General features: G+C 39.6%; 1 protein-coding gene across 1 annotated transcript in view; it reads left to right on the top strand.

Moving 5' to 3' along the window:
* The window catches only part of LOC138369834 (mucin-3B-like), a 118,070-nt gene that overhangs the window by 76,674 nt on the left and 18,571 nt on the right, over positions 1 to 22,825 (top strand). Inside the window, exon 12 of the mRNA XM_069333575.1 lies at positions 1,833 to 2,009. Coding sequence (XP_069189676.1) covers positions 1,833 to 2,009 — 177 coding nt within the window. The remainder of the gene's footprint in view (positions 1 to 1,832; positions 2,010 to 22,825) is intronic.

Raw genomic sequence — 22,825 nt, 5'->3', positions numbered from 1 at the left:
AAACAGTGCCATCTATTGCACATAATAGCAACACATGCTATACTAAATACGTTACGATTCCGTTTCATTGTTTCCGATTGCATTGATAAATTTAATTTTCATAGATTTCGATCTATTTTCATTTTGATTTAATTATTTTGTGTGACATTGCATTGGAATTGAGCTGTGTTGTTTACCGAACCATTCATTTCATAAGTCGAAGTATAGATGCCACACCTGCGACAGGTAAAATCATTCCGTTTTTTTAAGAAACAGTGCCATCTGTTACACGTAAGAGCAACACACACCATTCTAAATATGTTACGATTCCATTTCAATGTTCCCAATTTCATTGACAAATTGAATTTTCATAGATTTCAATTTATTTTCATTTTGATTTAGTTATTTTGTGTGACATTGTGTTGGAATTGAGCTGTGTTGTTTACGATACCATTCATTTCGTGAGTATAAGTATAGATGCCACACCTGAGAGAGGTATAAAAAAAAAATTGAAAAAACAGCACCATCTGTTGCACATAAGAGCAACACATGCTACACCAAATATGATATGATTCCATTTTATTGTTTTCGATTTCATTGATAAATTGAATTTTCATAGATTTCAATTTATTTTCATTTCGATTTAAATTATTTTGTGTGACATTACGTTGGAATTGAGCGGTGTTGTTTACCATACTGTTCATTTCATGAGATCAGTATATTTTTGTATTTTTTCATTTTTCATTTCGTTTTTTTAACTGTTTTTCTTATATTTCAGTGATGGGAACATCGGATCATTTGATGTTCTCAATTTTCTGATGGGAGCATCAGATCATTTGGGAATGCATTGCACGAGGGAGTGGGGAATTGTTGGGAGAACGAGGGGGAAGGGAGTGGGGGATGGTGGGGAGGACGATGAGAAAGGGGAGGGGGTAATGGTGGGGAGGACGAGGGGATGGGGGAGTTGGGGAGTTGGGGATAGTGGGGACGAGGAAACAGGGGAATAGAGAATGGTGGGGAGGACAAGGGGGCAGGGGAGTGAGTGAAGGTGGGGAGGACGAGGGGACGGGAAGAGGGAAACGATTGAGAGGACGAGGGGACAGGGGAGTGGGAGATAGTGGGGAGGACGAGGGGACAGGGGAGTGGGAGATAGTGGGGAGGACGAGGGGACAGGGGAGTGGGAGATAGTGGGGAGGACGAGGGGGTGGTAGAGAGGGGAATGGTTAGGAGGACGAGGGGACAGTGAGTGGGGAGGACAAAGGGACGGGGGAGAGGGGGAATATTTGGGAGGACTGGGAGACTGGGGAAGGTTGCTGATCCACAGCATTGGGTGGCCGGGTACAGCTAGTACTCGGAAGAAGAATCCGTCATTATGATAGACCGAACAAGAACATGATACATACCTTAAAATGGGGCAAAAAGCTAGGTTATAACATGATTAATGTATTAATTCGGAAGAAAGGGTATAACAAGGAGGAGCTCAAATATGGTGCTAAATATTTAAACACAATAATAAAACACTACAATACCAATTGTTTATATTTAGATTACAAAAAAAAAACTGAGCAAATATTGATTTGGAAAGATTTATGAGAGTGTTTTTTACTGAGCAAAATATTGATTTTATAGATTTATGAAAGTGTTCGCCGAGGAATACAACAGACACGGGCTCGCTGGGATGCTGCGTTGGTTATAAATGAATAAAAGTGTATGTGTATGAGTATAAATATGTAGTGCATGTGTATGAGTAAAGATATGAAGTGTATGTGTATGAGTATAGATATGTGCGACCTCAAATGGGGTCAATAAAGCTCTGCTAGTTTATCCTTATTTTATCATGTTCCGGAACACAGAATGCCAAATAGCCCCACAAGTGGCACTGGCGTCCACGGACTGGCACTCTGGAGAGTGGAGGGTCGGTGACACCGTGAGTGCCACTTGCCTGAGCGGCTTCATAACGAGCGCTGGCACTGTGGCCTTCACTATAACGTGTACGATCATTGGCTGGCAAGAAGCAACGTGTGTCCAAGGTAAGTATAAGTACTTATTACTATTCGGGTTCTTCACAGATAAAATAATCAATAAACATTTAGGTGTTTGTGATGTGTGGATATTAAGGACAGTTATCTATATTTATGTGATATAGTTTTTTGCCACAGCGCCACAACTAGGCGTTAGTTGGGTAGTAAGTCATTATCTGAGGAGGTAGGTACCTTCCCTACCCTTCATCATCTTCCCTACTCTTCATCACCTTCCTTACCCTTCATCACCTTCCCTACCTTTCATCACCTCCCTTATCCATCATCACCTTCCCTACCTTCCTCACCATCCCTACCCTTCATCACCTTTCCTACCCTTCATCACCTTCCCTACCCTTCATCACCTTCCCTACCCTTCTACACCTTCATCACCTTTCCTACCCTTCTTCTCCTTCCCAACCCTTCACTATCTACCCTTCATCACCTTCTCTACCCTTCACCGCCTTCCCTGCGATTCACTACCTTCCCTACCTTCATCAACCTCCCTATCCTTCATTAGCTTCCCTACCTTTCACCACCTTCTATACCCATCATCACTTTCCTTACCTTTCATCACCTTCCCTACGCTTTCACCACATTCCCTACCCTTCAACATCTTCCCCACCATTCACCACCTGCAATACCCTTCAACACCTTCCCTACCCTTTATCACCTTCGCTTCCCTTCACCACCTACCCAACCATTCAGCTCTTTTTCTGTCTTTCACTGCATTTCTTACCATTCTCTTCTGTGCCTTTTGTTTATCATCTTACCTTCCGTATTATAGAAAGCAATGAGAGATAAGGAAGGTGGTGAGGTAGAGGAAAGTTTGTTAAGGGGAAACCCAGCGGTGCCCGGGGAAATAACGATCGTTAGAGATGAACACTGAATTTTATACAGAGGATTTCAGTGGGTTACAGAGTAGCAGGTTGTGTGTAATGGAGACGTGGCTTTTTGTCACCCCAGAAGCATTGGGTACCATCTGATATACATATAATATATATATATATATATATATATATATATATATATATATATATATATATATATATATATATATATATATATATATATATATATATATATATATATATATGTCGTACCTAGTAGCCAGAACTCACTTCTTAGCCTACTATTCAAGGCCCGATTTGCCTAATAAGCCAAGTTTTCCTGAATTAATATATTTACTATAATTTTTTTCTTATGAAATGATAAAGCAACCCTTTTCTCTATGTATGAGGTCAATTTTTTTTTATTGGAGTTAAAATTAACGTAGATATATGACCGAACCTAACCAACCCTACCTAACCTAACCTAACCTATATTTATAGGTAAGGTTAGGTTAGGTAGCCAAAAAAAGCTAGGTTAGGTTAGGTTAGGTAGGTTAGGTAGACGAAAAAACATTAATTCATGAAAACTTGGCTTATTAGGCAAATCGGGCCTTGAATAGTAGGCTGAGAAGTGCGTTCTGGCTATTAGGTACGACATATATATATATATATATATATATATATATATATATATGTCGTACCTAGTAGCCAGAACTCACTTCTCAGCCTACTATGCAAGGTCCGATTTGCCTAATAAGCCTAGTTTTCATGAATTAATGCTTTTTTGACTACCTAACCTACCTAACCTAACCTAACCTAACGTTTTCAGCTACCTAACCTAACCTAAATATATAAAGATTGGCTAGGTTAGGTTAGGTAGGGTTGGTTAGGTTCGGTCATATATCTACGTTAATTTTAACTCCAATAAAAAAAAACTGACCTCATACATAATGAAATGGGTAGCTTTATCATTTCATAAGAAAAAAAATAGAGAAAATATATTAATTCAGTAAAACTTGGCTTATTAGGCAAATCGGGCCGTGCATAGTAGGCTGAGAAGTGAGTTCTGGCTACTAGGTACGACATATATATATATATATATATATATATATATATATATGTCGTACCTAGTAGCCAGAACTCACTTCTCAGCCTACTATGCATGGCCCGATTTGCCTAACGAGCCAAGTTTTCCTGAATTAATATATTTTCTCTAAATTTTTTTTTTATGAAATGATAAAGCTACCCATTTCATTATGTATGAGGTCAATTTTTGTTCATTGGAGTTAAAATTAACGTAGATATATGACCGAACCTAACCAACCCTACCTAACCTAACCTAACCTATCTCTATAGGTTAGGTTGGGTTATGTAGCCGAAAAAGTTAGGTTAGGTTAGGTTACGTAGGTTAGGTAGTCGAAAAACAATTAATTCATGAAAACTTGGCTTATTAGGCAAATCGGGCCTTGCATAGTAGGCTGAGAAGTGAGTTCTAGCTACTAGGTACGACATATATATATATATATATATATATATATATATATATATATATATATATATATATATATATATATATATATATATATATATATATATGTCGTACCTAGTAGCCAGAACGCACTTCTCAGCCTACTATGCAAGGCCCGATTTGCCTAATAAGCCAAGTTTTCATGAATTAATGATTTTTCGACTACCTAACCTAACCTAACCTAACTTTTTCTGCTACCTAACCTAACCTAACCTATAAAGATAGGTTAGGATAGATTAGGTAGGGTTGGTTAGGTTCGGTTATATATCTACGTTAATTTTAACTCCAATAAAAAAAATTGACCTCATACATAATGAAATGGGTAGCTTTATCATTTCATAAGAAAAAAATTAGAGAAAAAATATTAATTCAGGAAAACTTAGCTTATTAGGCAAATCGGGCCTTGCATAGTAGGCCGAAAAGTGCGTTCTGGCTACTAGGTACGACATATATATATATATGTCGTACCTAGTAGCCAGAACGCACTTCTCAGCCTACTATGCAAGGCCCGATTTGCCTAATAAGCCAAGTTTTCCTAAATTCATATATCTTCTCTAATTTTTTTCTTATAAAATGATAAAGCTACCCATTTCATTATGTATGAGGTCAATTTTATTTTATTGGAGTTAAAATTAACGTAGATATATGACCGAACCTAACCAGCCCTACCTAACCTAACCTAACCTATCTTTATAGGTTAGGTTAGGTTAGGTAGCAGAAAAAGTTAGGTTAGGTTAGGTTAGGTAGGTTAGGTAGTCGAAAAACAATTAATTCATGAAAACTTGGCTTATTAGGCAAATCAGGCCTTGAATAGTAGGCGGAGAAGTGCATTCTGGCTACTAGGTACGACATATATATATATATATATATATATATATATATATATATATATATATATATATATATATATATATATATATATATATATATATATATATATATATATATATATATATGTCGTACCTAGTAGCCAGAACTCACTTCTCAGCCTACTATGCAAGGCCCGATTTGCTTAATAAGCCAACTTTTCCTGAATTAATATATTTTCTCTAATTTTTTTCTTATGAAATGATAAAGCTACCCATTTTATTATGTATGAGGTAAAAAATTTTTTATTGGAATTAAAATTAACGTAGATATATGACCGAACCTAACCCTACCTAACCTAAACTAACCTATCTTTATAGGTTAGGTTAGGTTAGGTAGCCGAAAAAGTTAGGTTAGGTTAGGTTAGGTTAGGTAGGTTAGGTAGTCGAAAAACAATTAATTCATGAAAACTTGGCATATTAGGCAAATCGGGCCTTGCATAGTAGGCTGAGAAGTGAGTTCTGTCGTACCTAGTAGCCAGAACTCACTTCTCAGCCTACTATTCAAGGCCCGATTTGCCTAATAAGCCAAGTTTTCCTGAATGAATATTTTTATTATAATTTTTTTCTTATGAAATGATAAAGCTTCCCTTTTCACTATGTATGAGGTCAATTTATTTTTATTGGAGTTAAAATTAACGTAGATATATGACCGAACCTAACCAACCCTACGTAACCCAACCTAACCTATATTTATAGGTAAGGTTAGGTTAGGTAGCCAAAAAAAGCTAGGTTAGGTTAGGTTAGGTAGGTTAGGTAGACGAAAAAACATTAATTCATGAAAACTTGGCTTATTAGGCAAATCGGGCCTTGTATAGTAGGCTCAGAAGTGAGTTCTGGCTACTAGGTACGACATATATATATATATATATATATATATATATATATGTCGTACCTAGTAGCCAGAACTCACTTCTCAGCCTACTATTCAAGGCCCGATTTGCCTAATAAGCCAAGTTTTCCTGAATTAATATATTTACTATAATTTTTTTCTTATGAAATGATAAAGCAACCCTTTTCTCTATGTATGAGGTCAATTTTTTTTTATTGGAGTTAAAATTAACGTAGATATATGACCGAACCTAACCAACCCTACCTAACCTAACCTAACCTATATTTATAGGTAAGGTTAGGTTAGGTAGCCAAAAAAAGCTAGGTTAGGTTAGGTTAGGTAGGTTAGGTAGACGAAAAAACATTAATTCATGAAAACTTGGCTTATTAGGCAAATCGGGCCTTGAATAGTAGGCTGAGAAGTGCGTTCTGGCTATTAGGTACGACATATATATATATATATATATATATATATATATATATGTCGTACCTAGTAGCCAGAACTCACTTCTCAGCCTACTATTCAAGGCCCGATTTGCCTAATAAGCCAAGTTTTCCTGAATTAATATATTTACTATAATTTTTTTCTTATGAAATGATAAAGCAACCCTTTTCTCTATGTATGAGGTCAATTTTTTTTTATTGGAGTTAAAATTAACGTAGATATATGACCGAACCTAACCAACCCTACCTAACCTAACCTAACCTATATTTATAGGTAAGGTTAGGTTAGGTAGCCAAAAAAAGCTAGGTTAGGTTAGGTTAGGTAGGTTAGGTAGACGAAAAAACATTAATTCATGAAAACTTGGCTTATTAGGCAAATCGGGCCTTGAATAGTAGGCTGAGAAGTGCGTTCTGGCTATTAGGTACGACATATATATATATATATATATATATATATATATATATATATATATATATATATATATATGTCGTACCTAGTAGCCAGAACTCACTTCTCAGCCTACTATTCAAGGCCCGATTTGCCTAATAAGCCAAGTTTTCCTGAATTAATATATTTACTATAATTTTTTTCTTATAAAATGATAAAGCTACCCTTTTCACTATGTATGAGGTCAATTTTTTTTTATTGGAGTTAAAATTAACGTAGATATATGACCGAACCTAACCAACCCTACCTAACCTAACCTAACCTATATATATAGGTAAGGTTAGGTTAGGTAGCCAAAAAAAGCTAGGTTAGGTTAGGTTAGGTAGGTTAGGTAGACGAAAAAACATTAATTCATGAAAACTTGGCTTATTAGGCAAATCGGGCCTTGCATAGTAGGCTGAGAAGTGAGTTCTGGCTACTAGGTACGACATATATATATATATATATATATATATATATATATATATATATATATATGTCGTACCTAATAGCCAGAACGCACTTCTCAGCCTACTATGCAAGGCCCGATTTTCCTAATAAGCCGAGTTTTCATGAAATAATGTTTTTTCGACTACCTAACCTACCTAACCTAACCTAACCTAACTTTGTCGGTTACCTAACCTAACCTAACCTATAAAGATAGGTTAGGTTAGGTTAGGTAGGGTTGGTTAGGTTCGGTCATATATCTACGTTAATTTTAATTCCAATAAAAAAAAATTGACCTCATACATCATGAAATGGGTAGCTTTATCATTTCAACAGAAAAAAAATTGAGAAAATATATTAATTCTGGAAAACTTGGCTTATTAGGCAAATCGGGCCTTGCATAGTAGGCCGAGAAGTGCGTTCTGGCTACTAGGTACGACATATATATATATATATATATATATATATATATATATATATATATATATATATATATATATATATATATATATATATATATATATATATATATATATGTCGTACCTAGTAGCCAGAACTCACTTTTTGGCCTACTATTCAAGGCCCGATTTGCCTAATAAGCCAAGTTTTCCTTAAATAATATATTTTTTCTAATTTTTTTCTTATGAAATGATAGAGCTACCTATTTCATTATGTATGAGGTCAATTTTATTTTATTGGAGTTAAAATTAACGTAGATATATGACCGAACCTAACCAACCCTACCTAACCTAACCTAACCTATCTTTATAGGTTAGGTTTGGTTAGGTAGCCGAAAAAGTTAGGTTAGGTTAGGTTAGGTAGGTTAGGTAGTCGAAAAACAATTAATTCATGAAAACTTGGCTTATTAGGCAAATCGGGCCTTGCATAGTAGGCTGAGAAGTGCGTTCTGGCTACTAGGTACGACATATATATATATATATATATATATATATATGTCGTACCTAGTAGCCAGAACTCACTTCTCAGCCTACTATTCAAGGCCCGATTTGCCTAATAAGCCAAGTTTTCCTGAATTAATATATTTACTATAATTTTTTTCTTATGAAATGATAAAGCAACCCTTTTCTCTATGTATGGGGTCAATTTTTTTTTATTGGAGTTAAAATTAACGTAGATATATGACCGAACCTAACCAACCCTACCTAACCTAACCTAACCTATATTTATAGGTAAGGTTAGGTTAGGTAGCCAAAAAAAGCTAGGTTAGGTTAGGTTAGGTAGGTTAGGTAGACGAAAAAACATTAATTCATGAAAACTTGGCTTATTAGGCAAATCGGGCCTTGAATAGTAGGCTGAGAAATGCGTTCTGGCTATTAGGTACGACATATATATATATATATATATATATATATATATATATATATATATATATGTCGTACCTAGTAGCCAGAACGCACTTCTCAGCCTACTATGCAAGGCCCGAATTGCCTAATAAGCCAAGTTTTCCTGAATTAATGTATTTTCGCTAATTTTTTTCTTATGAAATGATAAAGCTATCCATTTCATTATGTATGAGGTAAAAAAAATTTAATTGGAGTTAAAATTAACGTAGATAAATGACCGAACCTAACCAACCCTACCTAACCTAACCTAACCTATCTTTATAGGTTAGGTTAGGTAGCCGAAAAAGTTAGGTTAGGTTAGGTTAGGTAGGTTAGGTAGTCGAAAAACAATTCATTCATGAAAACTTGGCTTATTAGGCAAATCTGGCCTTGCATAGTAGGCTGACAAGTGCGTTCTGGCTACTAGGTACGACATATATATATATATATATGTCGTACCTAATAGCCAGAACGCACTTCTCAGCCTACTATTCAAGGCCCGATTTGCCTAATAAGCCAAGTTTTCATGAATTAATGTTTTTTCGTCTACCTAACCTACCTAACCTAACCTAACCTAGCTTTTTTTGGCTACCTAACCTAACCTTACCTATAAATATAGGTTAGGTTAGGTTAGGTAGGGTTGGTTAGGTTCGGTCATATATCTACGTTAATTTTAACTCCAATAAAATAAAATTGACCTCATACATAGAGAAAAGGGTTGCTTTATCATTTCATAAGAAAAAAATTATAGTAAATATATTAATTCAGGAAAACTTGGCTTACTAGGCAAATCTGGCCTTGAATAGTAGGCTGAGAAGTGAGTTCTGGCTACTAGGTACGACATATATATATATATATATATATATATATATATATATATATATATATATATATATATATATATATATATATATATATATGTCGTACCTAATAGCCAGAACGCACTTCTCAGCCTACTATTCAAGGCCTGATTTGCCTAATAAGCCAAGTTTTCATGAATTAATGTTTTTTCGTCTACCTAACCTACCTAACCTAACCTAACCTAGCTTTTTTTGGCTACCTAACCTAACCTTACCTATAAATATAGGTTAGGTTAGGTTAGGTAGGGTTGGTTAGGTTCGGTCATATATCTACCTTAATTTTAACTCCAATAAAAAAAAATTGACCTCATACATAGAGAAAAGGGTTGCTTTATCATTTCATAAGAAAAAAATTATAGTAAATATATTAATTCAGGAGAACTTGGCTTATTAGGCAAATCGGGCCTTGAATAGTAGGCTGAGAAGTGAGTTCTGGCTACTAGGTACGACATATATATATATATATATATATATATATATATATATATATATATATATATATATATATATATATATATATATATATATATATATATATATATGTCGTACCTAGTAGCCAGAACGCACTTCTCAGCCTACTATGCAAGGCCCAATTTGCCTAATAAGCCAAGTTTTCATAAATTAATTGTTTTTCGACTACCTAACCTACCTAACCTAACCTAACCTAACTTTTTCGGCTACTTAACTGAACCTAACCAACAGAGTTAGGTTAGGTTAGGTTAGGTAGAGTTGGTTAGGTTCGGTCATATATCTACGTTAGTTTTAACTCCAATAAAAAAAAATTACCTCATACATAATGAAATGGGTAGCTTTATCATTTCATAAGAAAAAAATTAGAGAAAATATAATAATTCATGAAAACTTGGCTTATTAGGCAAATCGGGCCTTTCATATTAGGCCTAGAAGTGCATTCTGGCTACTAGGTACGACATATATAAATATATATATATATATTTATAATTAATATAATATAATAATATATATATATATATATATATATATATATATTTATATATAAATATATATATATATATATATATATATATATATATATATATATATATATATATATATATATATATATATATCATATATATATATATATATATATATATATATATATATATATATATATATATATATCATATATATATATATATATATATATATATATATATATATATATATATATATATATATATATATATATATATATATATATATATATATATATATATATATGTATATATATTAATGATTCGTACACGAATCTTCTCAATATTTTTTTACGTATTTACTTCACTGAAAAGGGGGTAATTGCAATATTAACTCTCCAAAGTTAATTTTCATATTTTTTATTTATGGTCTGACGCCTAAAAGCGTTTTGCAAGGGCTTCTTACGTTTTCAAAGACAGGTTACCTTACCTTGAGGTCACCTTGAGGTACTTCCGGGGCTTAGCGTCCCCGGTTTACACATATTATTTCATGCTTATATTTGGGTGAGGTGATATAACTCAAATGTTTTTGGGTGAGGTGACAGAACACGAATCAATGGGTATAAATTGAATATGAAATCATAAGAATGAAAGTAACTACAGAAGGCCTATTGACCAATATTTTCTCTTGCTGCTTCTATATTGGTTCAGGGTCTTGAAATGGGGAGAATATAATTATGGGTTAATTTGCTGTTGATTGCTGGTGTCGACCTTTTTATGTGTAGGGCCTCGCTGATGTCGAGTCTCCTGCTATCTCTGTGTCTATCGATGATTTCTGCGTTGCTTGTTAAGATTTCTCTGGTGATGCTCTGAATGTGAGAAGAGATTGTATGTTCCTTGATGGATCCTGTTGTTTGTGCATTATTAATCGAATAGAAAGAGATGATGTTGTCTTGCCTTTATACTGAGATCTTTCGGGCTTACAGTCCCAGAGTGGGCATGTGAAGGCATAGATGACGTCAGTTTCGTTCAAGGAGTTCGGTTTGGTGTCTGGGGAGTTTTTCATGGGTAGATTGGCCGTTTCCTTGTTTTTATAGTAAATTGTCAATTGTATTTTCTGATTTTTGTCTGTAGGGATAACGTTCCTATTAAGAATATCTTTCAGGACACTTTCCTCCATTTTATTAGCCATCGAAAAGAAGATCCTGTGCATCAGTCTAAAAGGGGGTGTAAGAGTTGGGTTAGTTAGGTGTAAAATACAAGTCACAGCTTCGTATCATCCTTTGCAGATGACACAAAAATCAGTATGAAAATTACCTCGGCTGAGAACATTGAAAAACTTCAAGCTGATATTAATAATGTTTTCGACTGGGCATCAGAAAATAACATGATGTTTAACAGTGATAAATTCCAGGTACTCAGGTACGGTAAAAATGAAAACCTTAAACATAATACAGAGTATAAAACACAATCAAATGTACCCATAGTAGGAAAACAGCATGTAAAGGATTTGGGAATAATAATGTCTGACGACCTAACGTTTAAGGAGCATAACCAAGCAAATATTGCGACAGCCAGAAAAATGATAGGATGGATTACGAGAACTTTCAAATCCAGGGATCCCATCACAATGGTTGTACTCTTCAAGTCACTTGTGTTGTCCCGTCTTGAGTACTGCTCAGTACTCACTTCCCCCTTCAGAGCAAGAGAGATTGCTGAAATAGAGGGAATACAGAGAACATATACGGCACGCATAGACGCAATAAAGCACCTAAATTATTGGGATCGTCTCAAAGCCCTCCAAATGTACTCACTAGAAAGAAGACGAGAGAGATATCAAATAATATACACCTGGTAGATACTGGAGGGCCAAGTACCAAATCTACACAGTAAAATAACAACGTACTGGAGTAAACGATATGGAAGAAAATGTAGAATAGAACCAGTGAAGAGCAGAGGTGCCATAGGCACAATCAGAGAACACTGTATAAACATCAGAGGTCCGCGGTTGTTCAACGTCCTCCCAGCAAGCATAAGAAATATTGCCGGAACAACCGTGGACATTTTCAAGAGGAAACTAGATTTATTCCTCCAAGGAGTGCCGGACCAACCGGGCTGTGGTGGGTATGTGGGCCTGCGGGCCGCTCCAAGCAACAGCCTGGTGGACCAAACTCTCACAAGTCAAGCCTGGCCTCGGGCCGGGCTTGGGGAGTAGAAGAACTCCCAGAACCCCATCAACCAGGTATCAACCAGGTATCAACCAGGTAGTTGACACTTCAGAGGATGCCTGGCGTTTCACCTTTCTTTTTATGATCCCTTCAACATAACTGTTAGAGAAGCCATTGTTGACTAGGACCTGCCTTACCCTACCTGTCAAGATCATTGACTTGCTTCCATCCTGAGCTGTGACTGAGAGCCCGGTCGACATAAGCATTGACAACACTCCTCTTGTACCTTACCGGGCAGTCACTATTTGCATTGAAGCACATTCCTATGTTTGTTTCCTTAGTGTACATTGCAGTGTGGAAGCCTCCATTCCTTTCAGTGACTAGAATGGGCAGCCTCCCATCATTCTCCATATCGTAAGTGAAAGTTAACACCGAATTCTGCTCGAATGCCTCCTTCAGCTGCTGCAGACGTCTGATATCAGGTATCTGTGTAAAAATGTTATCAATATACCTACAGTATATGGCGGGTTTCAAGTCCATGTCAACTAAGACCCTCTGCTCGATGGTACCCATGTAGAAGTTCGCAAACAGGACACCTAGGGGAGAACCCATGGCGACCCCATTTACTTGCTTATATGTGTGCCCATCGGGACTCAAGAAGGGTGCTTCTTTAGTGCAGGTTGGAGTAGCTTTCTTAGTATGTTTTCTGCTATGTCAAGAGAAGTACAAGCCGGATCACGATACACTCTGTCCATTATCATCCCGATTGTTTCATCCACAGGTACGTTGGTAAACAGCGACTCCACATCCAAAGAGTCTCTTTTCCCTATGGCCCGTGTTCCCTGCAGTAAGTTAACGAATTCCTTTGGAGACTTCAGGCTAAAGGCACAAGACACATAACGGGTCAGCAGGCAGTTGAGTCGCTCAGCCAATCTGTCTGTGGGTGTGGGTGTCTGGCTGATGATTAGCCGAAGTGGGTTTCCAGGCTTGTGGGTCTTGACATTCCCATATGCATAACCAGGTTTTATTCTCATATAACATTTGGCAGGTGGAGTCCGGATTTCTTGGCGTTCACAGTTTCAGTCACTCTGTTTACCTTCGTTTTCAATTCGGCTGTAGTGTCCTTCTTTACCCTTTGGAATTTAGTTTGGTCAGAGAGTATGAGGTTCATTTTTGCCAGATATTCGTCTTTTTTAAGAATAACGTATATTGGCGACTTGTTACATCTCCTGACGACAATCTCCTTATTCTCACGAAGGCTCTAAGCTGCCGCTTTGAGTTTGGGGGGACAGTATGGTGCTTCTGTAATTGCCTTGAATCTTTCCTCCTTCTGCAATAAGTTCCGCTTGCAAGGTATCTTCTTTTTCGCCTTGAGGTAGAATATGTCGTCTAATATGATCTCAAACTCCACTTTCTGCGCCATCTCACTTGGTCTGGACATAACGTGGCAGTTTATAACCAGATTCAAGAAAGTGATTTGGTCCTCTGTGAGGTTGATTCCGGCAAGGTTTAAGAAGCCATCTCTGGAAGTAGGAATCGCCATTGCTCCTCCAAATATTGTTGTCAGTTTCTTGATGATCCTGGTTACGTTGGTGTGGCGATGTCGATCTGTAAGGATGTCGAGGTGTTGGTCGATTCGAGTATGTCCTTAGGCGAAAAGCTTTTAGGCGTCAGACCATAAATAAAAATGAGAAGAAGAACTTTAGAGCGTTAATATTTCAATTACCCTCGATAGTGATGAAGAACGTAAGAAATATTGAGAAGATCGGTGTTATAATCATTAATCTAACCCTTTCGGTCATATTCAACAACATATGTTTACAAGAAAGACTGCTACCAAAATATACTAATATAAACTATAATATATATATATATATATATATATATATATATATATATATATATATATATATATATATATATATATATATATATATATATATATATATATATATATATGTCGTACCTAGTAGCCAGAACTCACTTCTCAGCCTACTATTCAAGGCCCGATTTGCCTAATAAGCCAAGTTTTCCTGAATTAATATATTTACTATAATTTTTTTCTTATGAAATGATAAAGCTACCCTTTTCACTATGTATGAGGTCAATTTTTTTTATTGGAGTTAAAATTAACGTAGATATATGACCGAACCTAACCAACCCTACCTAACCTAACCTAACCTATATTTATAAGTAAGGTTAGGTTAGGTAGCCAAAAAAAGCTAGGTTAGGTTAGGTTAGGTAGGTTAGGTAGACGAAAAAACATTAATTCATGAAAACTTGGCTTATTAGGCAAATCGGGCCTTGAATAGTAGGCTGAGAAGTGCGTTCTGGCTATTAGGTACGACATATATATATATATATATATATATATATATATATATATATATATATATATATATATATATATATATATATATATATGTCGTACCTAGTAGCCAGAACGCACTTCGCAGCCTACTATGCAAGGCCCGATTTGCCTAATAAGCCAAGTTTTCCTGATTTAATATATTTTCTCTAAATTTTTTCTTATGAAATGATAAAGCTACCCATTTCATTATGTATGAGGTAAATTTTTTTTTTATTGGAGTTAAAATTAATGTAGATATATGACCGAACCTAACCAACCCTACCTAACCTAACCTAACCTATCTTTATAGGTTAGGTTAGGTTAGGTAGCCGAAAAAGTTAGGTTAGGTAGGTTAGGTAGTCGAAAAACAACTAATTCATGAAAACTTGGCTTATTAGGTAAATCGGTCCTTGCATAGTAGGCTGAGAAGTGCGTTCTGGCTATTAGGTACTATATATATATATATATATATATATATATATATATATATATATATATATATATATATATATGTCGTACCTAGTAGCCAGAACGCACTTCTCAGCCTACTATGCAAGGCCCGATTTGCCTAATAAGCCAAGTTTCCCTGAATTAATATATTTTCTCAAGTTTTTTTCTTATGAAATGATAAAGCTACCCATTTCATTATGTATGAGATCAATGTTTTTTTATTGGAGTTAAAATTAACATAGATATATGACCGAACCTAACCAACCCTACCTAACCTAACCTAACCTATCTTTATAGGTTAGATTAGGTTTGGTAGCCGAAAAAGTTAGGTTAGGTTAGGTTAGGTAGGTTAGGTAGTCGAAAAATAATTAAATCATGAAAATTTGGCTTATTAGGCAAATCGGGCCTTGCATAGTAGGCTGAGAAGTGCGTTCTGGCTACTAGGTACGACATATATATATATATATATATATATATATATATATATATATATATATATATATATATATATATATATATATATTGTTGGGGGTTTCACCTCTCTATTAATCTCTACCCTTACTCTGGGGTGAGCAATAGTTATGCTCAAGGTAACTCACCGTAGCCCTGCAGGTCTTCCCTCGATCCTCACGGCGCCACTGCACGCCAGGAGAGTCTCCCAGTCAATCTTAACGGCCTCTTATTAAGAAAGAGTGAGAACACGACTCGATCACATCAACTGTCGTGTGCCCTCCCCAACAATAGGGCTCTACGGTTAATCACAAGGTCGCCAACTGGTGTTTTTAGGTGGCCAGTAACACCATCAGTGGACTGGTGTATTCAGTGGTAGCCTTGGCAAGGTCACACTCAAAGATCAGGAATCAGGCAGGTACTTATTGTTATCACTCTATGTTTACCAGTATAATATAGCCACAAGATCACTGGAGGGGATGATATAAACACAAAGATAGTTTTGTATTTTACTTAAAATGTATGACAGATGTCATAAAGGCCCAACAATAATTAATAAATCAACTGATCCTGACGCGGCCGATAATTCCCACGGTTAGTATGCGATCACTAGAGGGCAACATTCTCCCCTCCTCATCAAGTGTCAAGAACAGCTGATCGCAATGGCCTCCCCACGCGAACTTTGCTTGTTTTCTAGATTCACGCGCGCTGTTTCCTTAAATTCTCCAATATTACTAGAAACTCGCACATTCGATATTGGCACAAATAAACCATATTACTCAGTTACACTGTACTCAGGCTCAAACCGTCTTTTCTACAATCAATGCTATAATGATTCACTGTAATGGCTTTACATTGTTCTTCACTCAGCAATATATTAAGAACTATTAACACTGGAGTTTTCAGTACTTTCTCTCGTGGGCGATAACGCAATAATTCACTGTACTCACAAATGATTATTCACTGAATGAACATAGACATATATATGGTATATAAATCAATCATCAATACATGGAAAATAAATAGTTTCTGAGCACATAGCCTAACCTCCAAATACTGGCATAATATTATATATAATTTACCACTATATGTTCATATCAAAATCTATAGAAAGATATACACAACACAGTAAATTTATCACTGGTTCCTGGTGCCTGTACACACCAATAATCAACATGAATATTACAAGTACTCTTGATAGTACTGTCTAGCACACTGGTGCTTTACCGTGACATGGGTGAGACTTGCTCACGACATATAAAATCCTCAGGCTAGATAATATAGCCGAATAATATAGCTAACTAAAGGGGAATGGGGAGGGAACTAGAAACACCTACTTCACCCTATCCTCCGATGAGAGTCGAGATGTAGCTCCTGGTCCTTGTGTCGGGAACGCCCCCACACTACACATCGTCGTGTCCTACCAGAGCCTCTCGTCGTCCCACCGTTTAGCGCGTCGTCTCCGTGCCTCCTCACTGCAGGTCCGTCCTCCTCCTTTACTTCTTGAAGGTTGGAGTCGGTCTCCTGGCCGTCGTCTTCTCCCAGCAACGGCTGTCGCCTACGTCTCAGCTACAGTCGTCCGGTTTCCCCAAATAGTCCTCTCTTCCTCAGCTACCCAGTGGCTCTGTCTGCCACTACGCTGTCATGAACTGGTGAATTGCCACAGACGCCACATACGTCACTGCACGGCTTCACTGCTACTGGCACAGTACCTGACTGGAGCACTTGTTGCTCAAATAACCGTCAATTCCCTCTTCTGGTTCAACACATGAACTAGGGAAGACTTCTCAGAGTACTGGCGGACTTCCGGTGACGCGTAAATCCACGGGAGCGGGATTAACTGTCCAACTGACAGGACCATCCGTCGTACGTCCGACCTCTATGACGTGTCGTGTCTGACTGCTGGCGCCAGAGTGGCGCGCGGGCTGGACCCCCTTCCTTCGTGACGTCACTTTCGCTATGGGAAGTTTTCATTGGCTCCCGGTGCCACCCTGCTGTCGGTGACCAATCCGGTGCCACTGACGTCACACGGTTTTGGCGGGAGATCAGGGAGGCCAGCGCCATCTTGGCTCCCTAAAGGGCCTATACCACAGGCCAAAATATTACTATTTCGCAAATTTCTCGGCTCTCCGAGAACACTTCACTCTCTCCCATATTTCAAATTGTAGCCTGCAACGTAGAGAACGCTTGGGAAAAGTAGACATGACTCTTACTGCAGGCGTGGGAGAATTATAAGGGGGGGAACTCCGTCACATACCCCTCCCCTTAAAATATAAGTCATGTCTCGTTAGTGTATGCGGGATAGGGCTTCCGCTACTACGTCGTCCTTCCCCATGATGTGCTTGACCTTGATCCTTGTCAGATTCTCAGTGCGGGTGAGACTGGTGCCGTCCGCCCTGGACCACTTACTTTCCTCCTCCGGGAGTTCTCGGTCCCTCAGTGCACTCAGACCCGTCTTCCGCTGGGTTTCTCGGGTATCCGTTCCGTCCTGCTTGGCGGCTCTTCCTTCCACATTGAAGAAAGGTCTCAGGCGGTCTGCGGGACACACCTGTTTCTTTCGGGGTCCACCCGGCTTCCCAATCTCGTACGACACTGGACCCAACCGTCGCAGCACTCGGTACGGTCTCTTGAACCGCGACTTGGTCACTCTACCTTTACCTGGCAGCACAACCATCACTTGGGATCCGACTTGAAAATTCCTCTGCGCAGCTCTCCTGTCGAACCACTTCGACATCTTACGTTGCGCCTTCTTCAGGAGCTTCCTAGCCAGTTTCTTCGCTCGAGTGAGACGTTCTCTGAACTTCTGGACATATTTATTCACCGTTCCCACGGTCGCTCCTGGTGTCCATCGTTCCTTCATCATAGATAGCATGGCATATATAATATAGATAAATGGAAAGTAAGCCTTCTCAGGACCCACACGTCCTCCTTCGGCCTTACTAACCAATTCGGGGAACTCCTCCTGCTGTAACTCTCCGAGACGAGTGCGGTTTACCCCTGGAGAACCGGTGAGTGTCACCTGCAACTCACCATTCGGGCTACTTTCGCCCTCCACTCGTTCTCCGGGTCCTACGAAGAGGTGATCTGTTCCCAGGCTGTCAGTCGACTCTTCAGCCCCATCAGATCCACAACCTCCTGGTTCTTCGCGTTGTCTCGGTGTCACAGTACAAACTGGGATCGCCACCGGTGCGATTCCCTTCTTGTCCCCACAGGCGTTCAACTCTCCGCCTGTCTCCTTGTATTGTTCTGGGCACTCTTCGCCTTTCACGAGATGCGGGAGGACGTATCCTCCACATGCGTCATTCCCCAAAATGACCTGTGCCTCCATCTTGGGCATTGATGTACAGACTCCCACCACTAGGGTTTGGCAGCCATAATCGGAATTTAAAGTTACCTGGTGTAGGGGCATCCTCACTGGGCCTCCCACAGTGGCCACCCGTGCCACCCCCACACTGGTACTTTCGTAACCCTCGGGGAAAAGGGTTTCACTTACCAGGGTAAAGTCAGCCCCGGTGTCTCTTAGCATCTTCACTAGGATGGGGTCTGCGACCCCCATCCTTACGGTTCCTTGACACATGAACGGGTGAACTTTCTTCTCCCCATTCAGCACGGGTTCATCCCGCACTCCCTCGGCCCTCTGGTCCTCGAACATCACTAAAGCAACGTGTCCCCGCTGCTTTGGGCGTCTGCATTCCCGCGCGACGTGTCCGGGTATTCCGCAGTTGAAGCAGCGGCCCCTCGGCGGAGACCATCCGCCACCGCTCGCCTTAGCACTGCCTCCAGAGACCGTCACACCCTGTGTCTTTCCCGCCTCACTTGCCGTGTCTTTCCCTGCAGTAACCGTTCCCGAGCTCTCAGCCTGGTTCTCCCCTATCGGCTCTACCGCACCTTTTGATCCTCGGGTGTTCCAACTTGAGAGAACTCGCTCCTGTCCTCCATCCATCCGTCCTTCTATAACTCCTATCGCTTCCGACGTATGCGGGTGGTCGGTGCTGTCCCTCTCGGCGTGGGCGTAGGGCTTCTTCTAACATGTCGGCTCGGTCGGCTGCGGCCCTCAGGTCCTTTATGTCCGCCTCCTTTACCCTCATCCTGATCTCAGGAGAGAGCACGGACATAAACTTTTCCATGGCCATTAGTTCCTTGACCTCTTCGACCGACCTTGCTTCTTCAGAGTCCAGCCACTTAAGGAGCTTTCTTTCTATGTCCCTCGCCGTCTCCGCATACGATTTTCCTGGCAACCGGGTACATTCTCTAAACCTCTTTCTGTAACACTTTGGCGTGAGCTTAAAGGAACGGAGCACAGCTCGTTTTACCGCATCGTAGTTAGTGCATTCCTGGAAGTCGAGCATAGTGAAGGCTTCCCGAGCTTCACCTGTGAGCCTCCCTTGGACCAACTCCGCCCACTCCGCCCTCGGCCACCTCTTCATAGCAGCCACTCTCTCAAAGTGATTGAAGAAACTCTCGGCTTCACTAGGCACAAAGACCGGCAGGTCTCGTTCCCTCACTCGTCGGTCTTCCTGTGGCGGGGCAGGGGCACCTAGTCCCAGTTCAGCTCGCTTCAGCTCCACCTCCTTGTTGGCTTCCATTTCCTGTTGTCTCATCCTAACTTCTTGCTCTCGTTCTTCCCTGCGTAGCTGTGCTTCTCGCTCGTGTTCTTCCCGGCGCAGCTGTGCTTCTCGTTCCTCACGCTGCATCTGTGCTTCTCGCTCCTCACGCTTCATCTGTGCTTCTCGCTCTTGTTCTTCTTTGCGCTGTTGTGCTTCTCGCTCTTCTTTGCGCTGTTGTGCCTCTCGCTCTTCTTTGCGCTGCTGTGCTTCTTCTCTCCTCAGCTGCGCTTCTGCTTCTTCTCTCCTCAGCTGCGCTTCTGCTTCTCGCTCTTCTTTGCGCTGCTGTGCTTCTTCTCTCCTCAGCTGCGCTTCTAGCTGCAGCTTCATTATTTCCAGCTTTATGCTGTGCCTGCTGCCGCTGGATCCCCTGCTGCTTCCACCAATACTCAGGTGCTCACCCTCACTGGCAGGTGTTTGAGGCCGTTCCTCCCCCAAAGCTTCGTCTCGAGCCTTGAGCTGAGCCATTATCTCTAGTCTTCTTTCACCAACTCTGGCAGATTTCAGCTTTATTCCAAAATGATTCGCTATAGCCTGTAACTGTGCCTTGGTGCACTCTTCCAGCACCTGTTCGTCTCTAGAGTCAATAAACCTCGTCACTTTATCATCCTCCATCTTGTGCTATGAGTGATAACCTTCACCTGATCTCTAACACCACTGCCAAGTACCACTGCAACCTTTACTTCGATCGATATCCTGGCAAGGTCGCCAATGTTGGGGGTTTCACCTCTCTATTAATCTCTACCCTTACTCTGGGGTGAGCAATAGTTATGCTCAAGGTAACTCACCGTAGCCCTGCGGGTCTTCCCTCGATCCTCACGGCGCCACTGCACGCCAGGAGAGTCTCCCGGTCAATCTTAACGGCCTCTTATTAAGAAAGAGTGAGAACACGACTCGATCACATCAACTGTCGTGTGCCCTCCCCAACAATAGGGCTCTACGGTTAATCACAAGGTCGCCAACTGGTGTTTTTAGGTGGCCAGTAACACCATCAGTGGACTGGTGTATTCAGTGGTAGCCTTGGCAAGGTCACACTCAAAGATCAGGAATCAGGCAGGTACTTATTGTTATCACTCTATGTTTACCAGTATAATAGCCACAAGATCACTGGAGGGGATGATATAAACACAAAGATAGTTTTGTATTTTACTTAAAATGTATGACAGATGTCATAAAGGCCCAACAATAATTAATAAATCAACTGATCCTGACGCGGCCGATAATTCCCACGGTTAGTATGCGATCACTAGAGGGCAACATTCTCCCCTCCTCATCAAGTGTCAAGAACAGTTGATCGCAATGGCCTCCCCGCGCGAACTTTGCTTGTTTTCTAGATTCACGCGCGCTGTTTCCTTAAATTCTCCAATATTACTAGAAACTCGCACATTCGATATTGGCACAAATAAACCATATTACTCAGTTACACTGTACTCAGGCTCAAACCGTCTTTTCTACAATCAATGCTATAATGATTCACTGTAATGGCTTTACATTGTTCTTCACTCAGCAATATATTAAGAACTATTAACACTGGAGTTTTCAGTACTTTCTCTCGTGGGCGATAACGCAATAATTCACTGTACTCACAAATGATTATTCACTGAATGAACATAGACATATATATGGTATATAAATCAATCATCAATACATGGAAAATAAATAGTTTCTGAGCACATAGCCTAACCTCCAAATACTGGCATAATATTATATATAATTTACCACTATATGTTCATATCAAAATCTATAGAAAGATATACACAACACAGTAAATTTATCACTGGTTCCTGGTGCCTGTATACACCAATAATCAACATGAATATTACAAGTACTCTTGATAGTACTGTCTAGCACACTGGTGCTTTACCGTGACATGGGTGAGACTTGCTCACGACATATAAAATCCTCAGGCTAGATAATATAGCCGAATAATATAGCTTACTAAAGGGGAATGGGGAGGGAACTAGAAACACCTACTTCACCCTATCCTCCGATGAGAGTCGAGATGTAGCTCCTGGTCCTTGTGTCGGGAACGCCCCCACACTACACGTCGTCGTGTCCTACCAGAGCCTCTCGTCGTCCCACCGTTTAGCGCGTTGTCTCCGTGCCTCCTCACTGCAGGTCCGTCCTCCTCCTTTACTTCTTGAAGGTTGGAGTCGGTCTCCTGGCCGTCGTCTTCTCCCAGCAACGGCTGTCGCCTACGTCTCAGCTACAGTCGTCCGGTTTCCCCAAATAGTCCTCTCTTCCTCAGCTACCCAGTGGCTCTGTCTGCCACTACGCTGTCACGAACTGGTGAAT

The sequence above is a fragment of the Procambarus clarkii genome, chromosome 30, assembly GCF_040958095.1.
Source record: "Procambarus clarkii isolate CNS0578487 chromosome 30, FALCON_Pclarkii_2.0, whole genome shotgun sequence".
NCBI lineage: Eukaryota > Metazoa > Arthropoda > Malacostraca > Decapoda > Cambaridae > Procambarus > Procambarus clarkii.
Note: the sequence above shows the minus strand (reverse complement) of the source record. Positions and strands in the feature narration are given on the sequence as shown.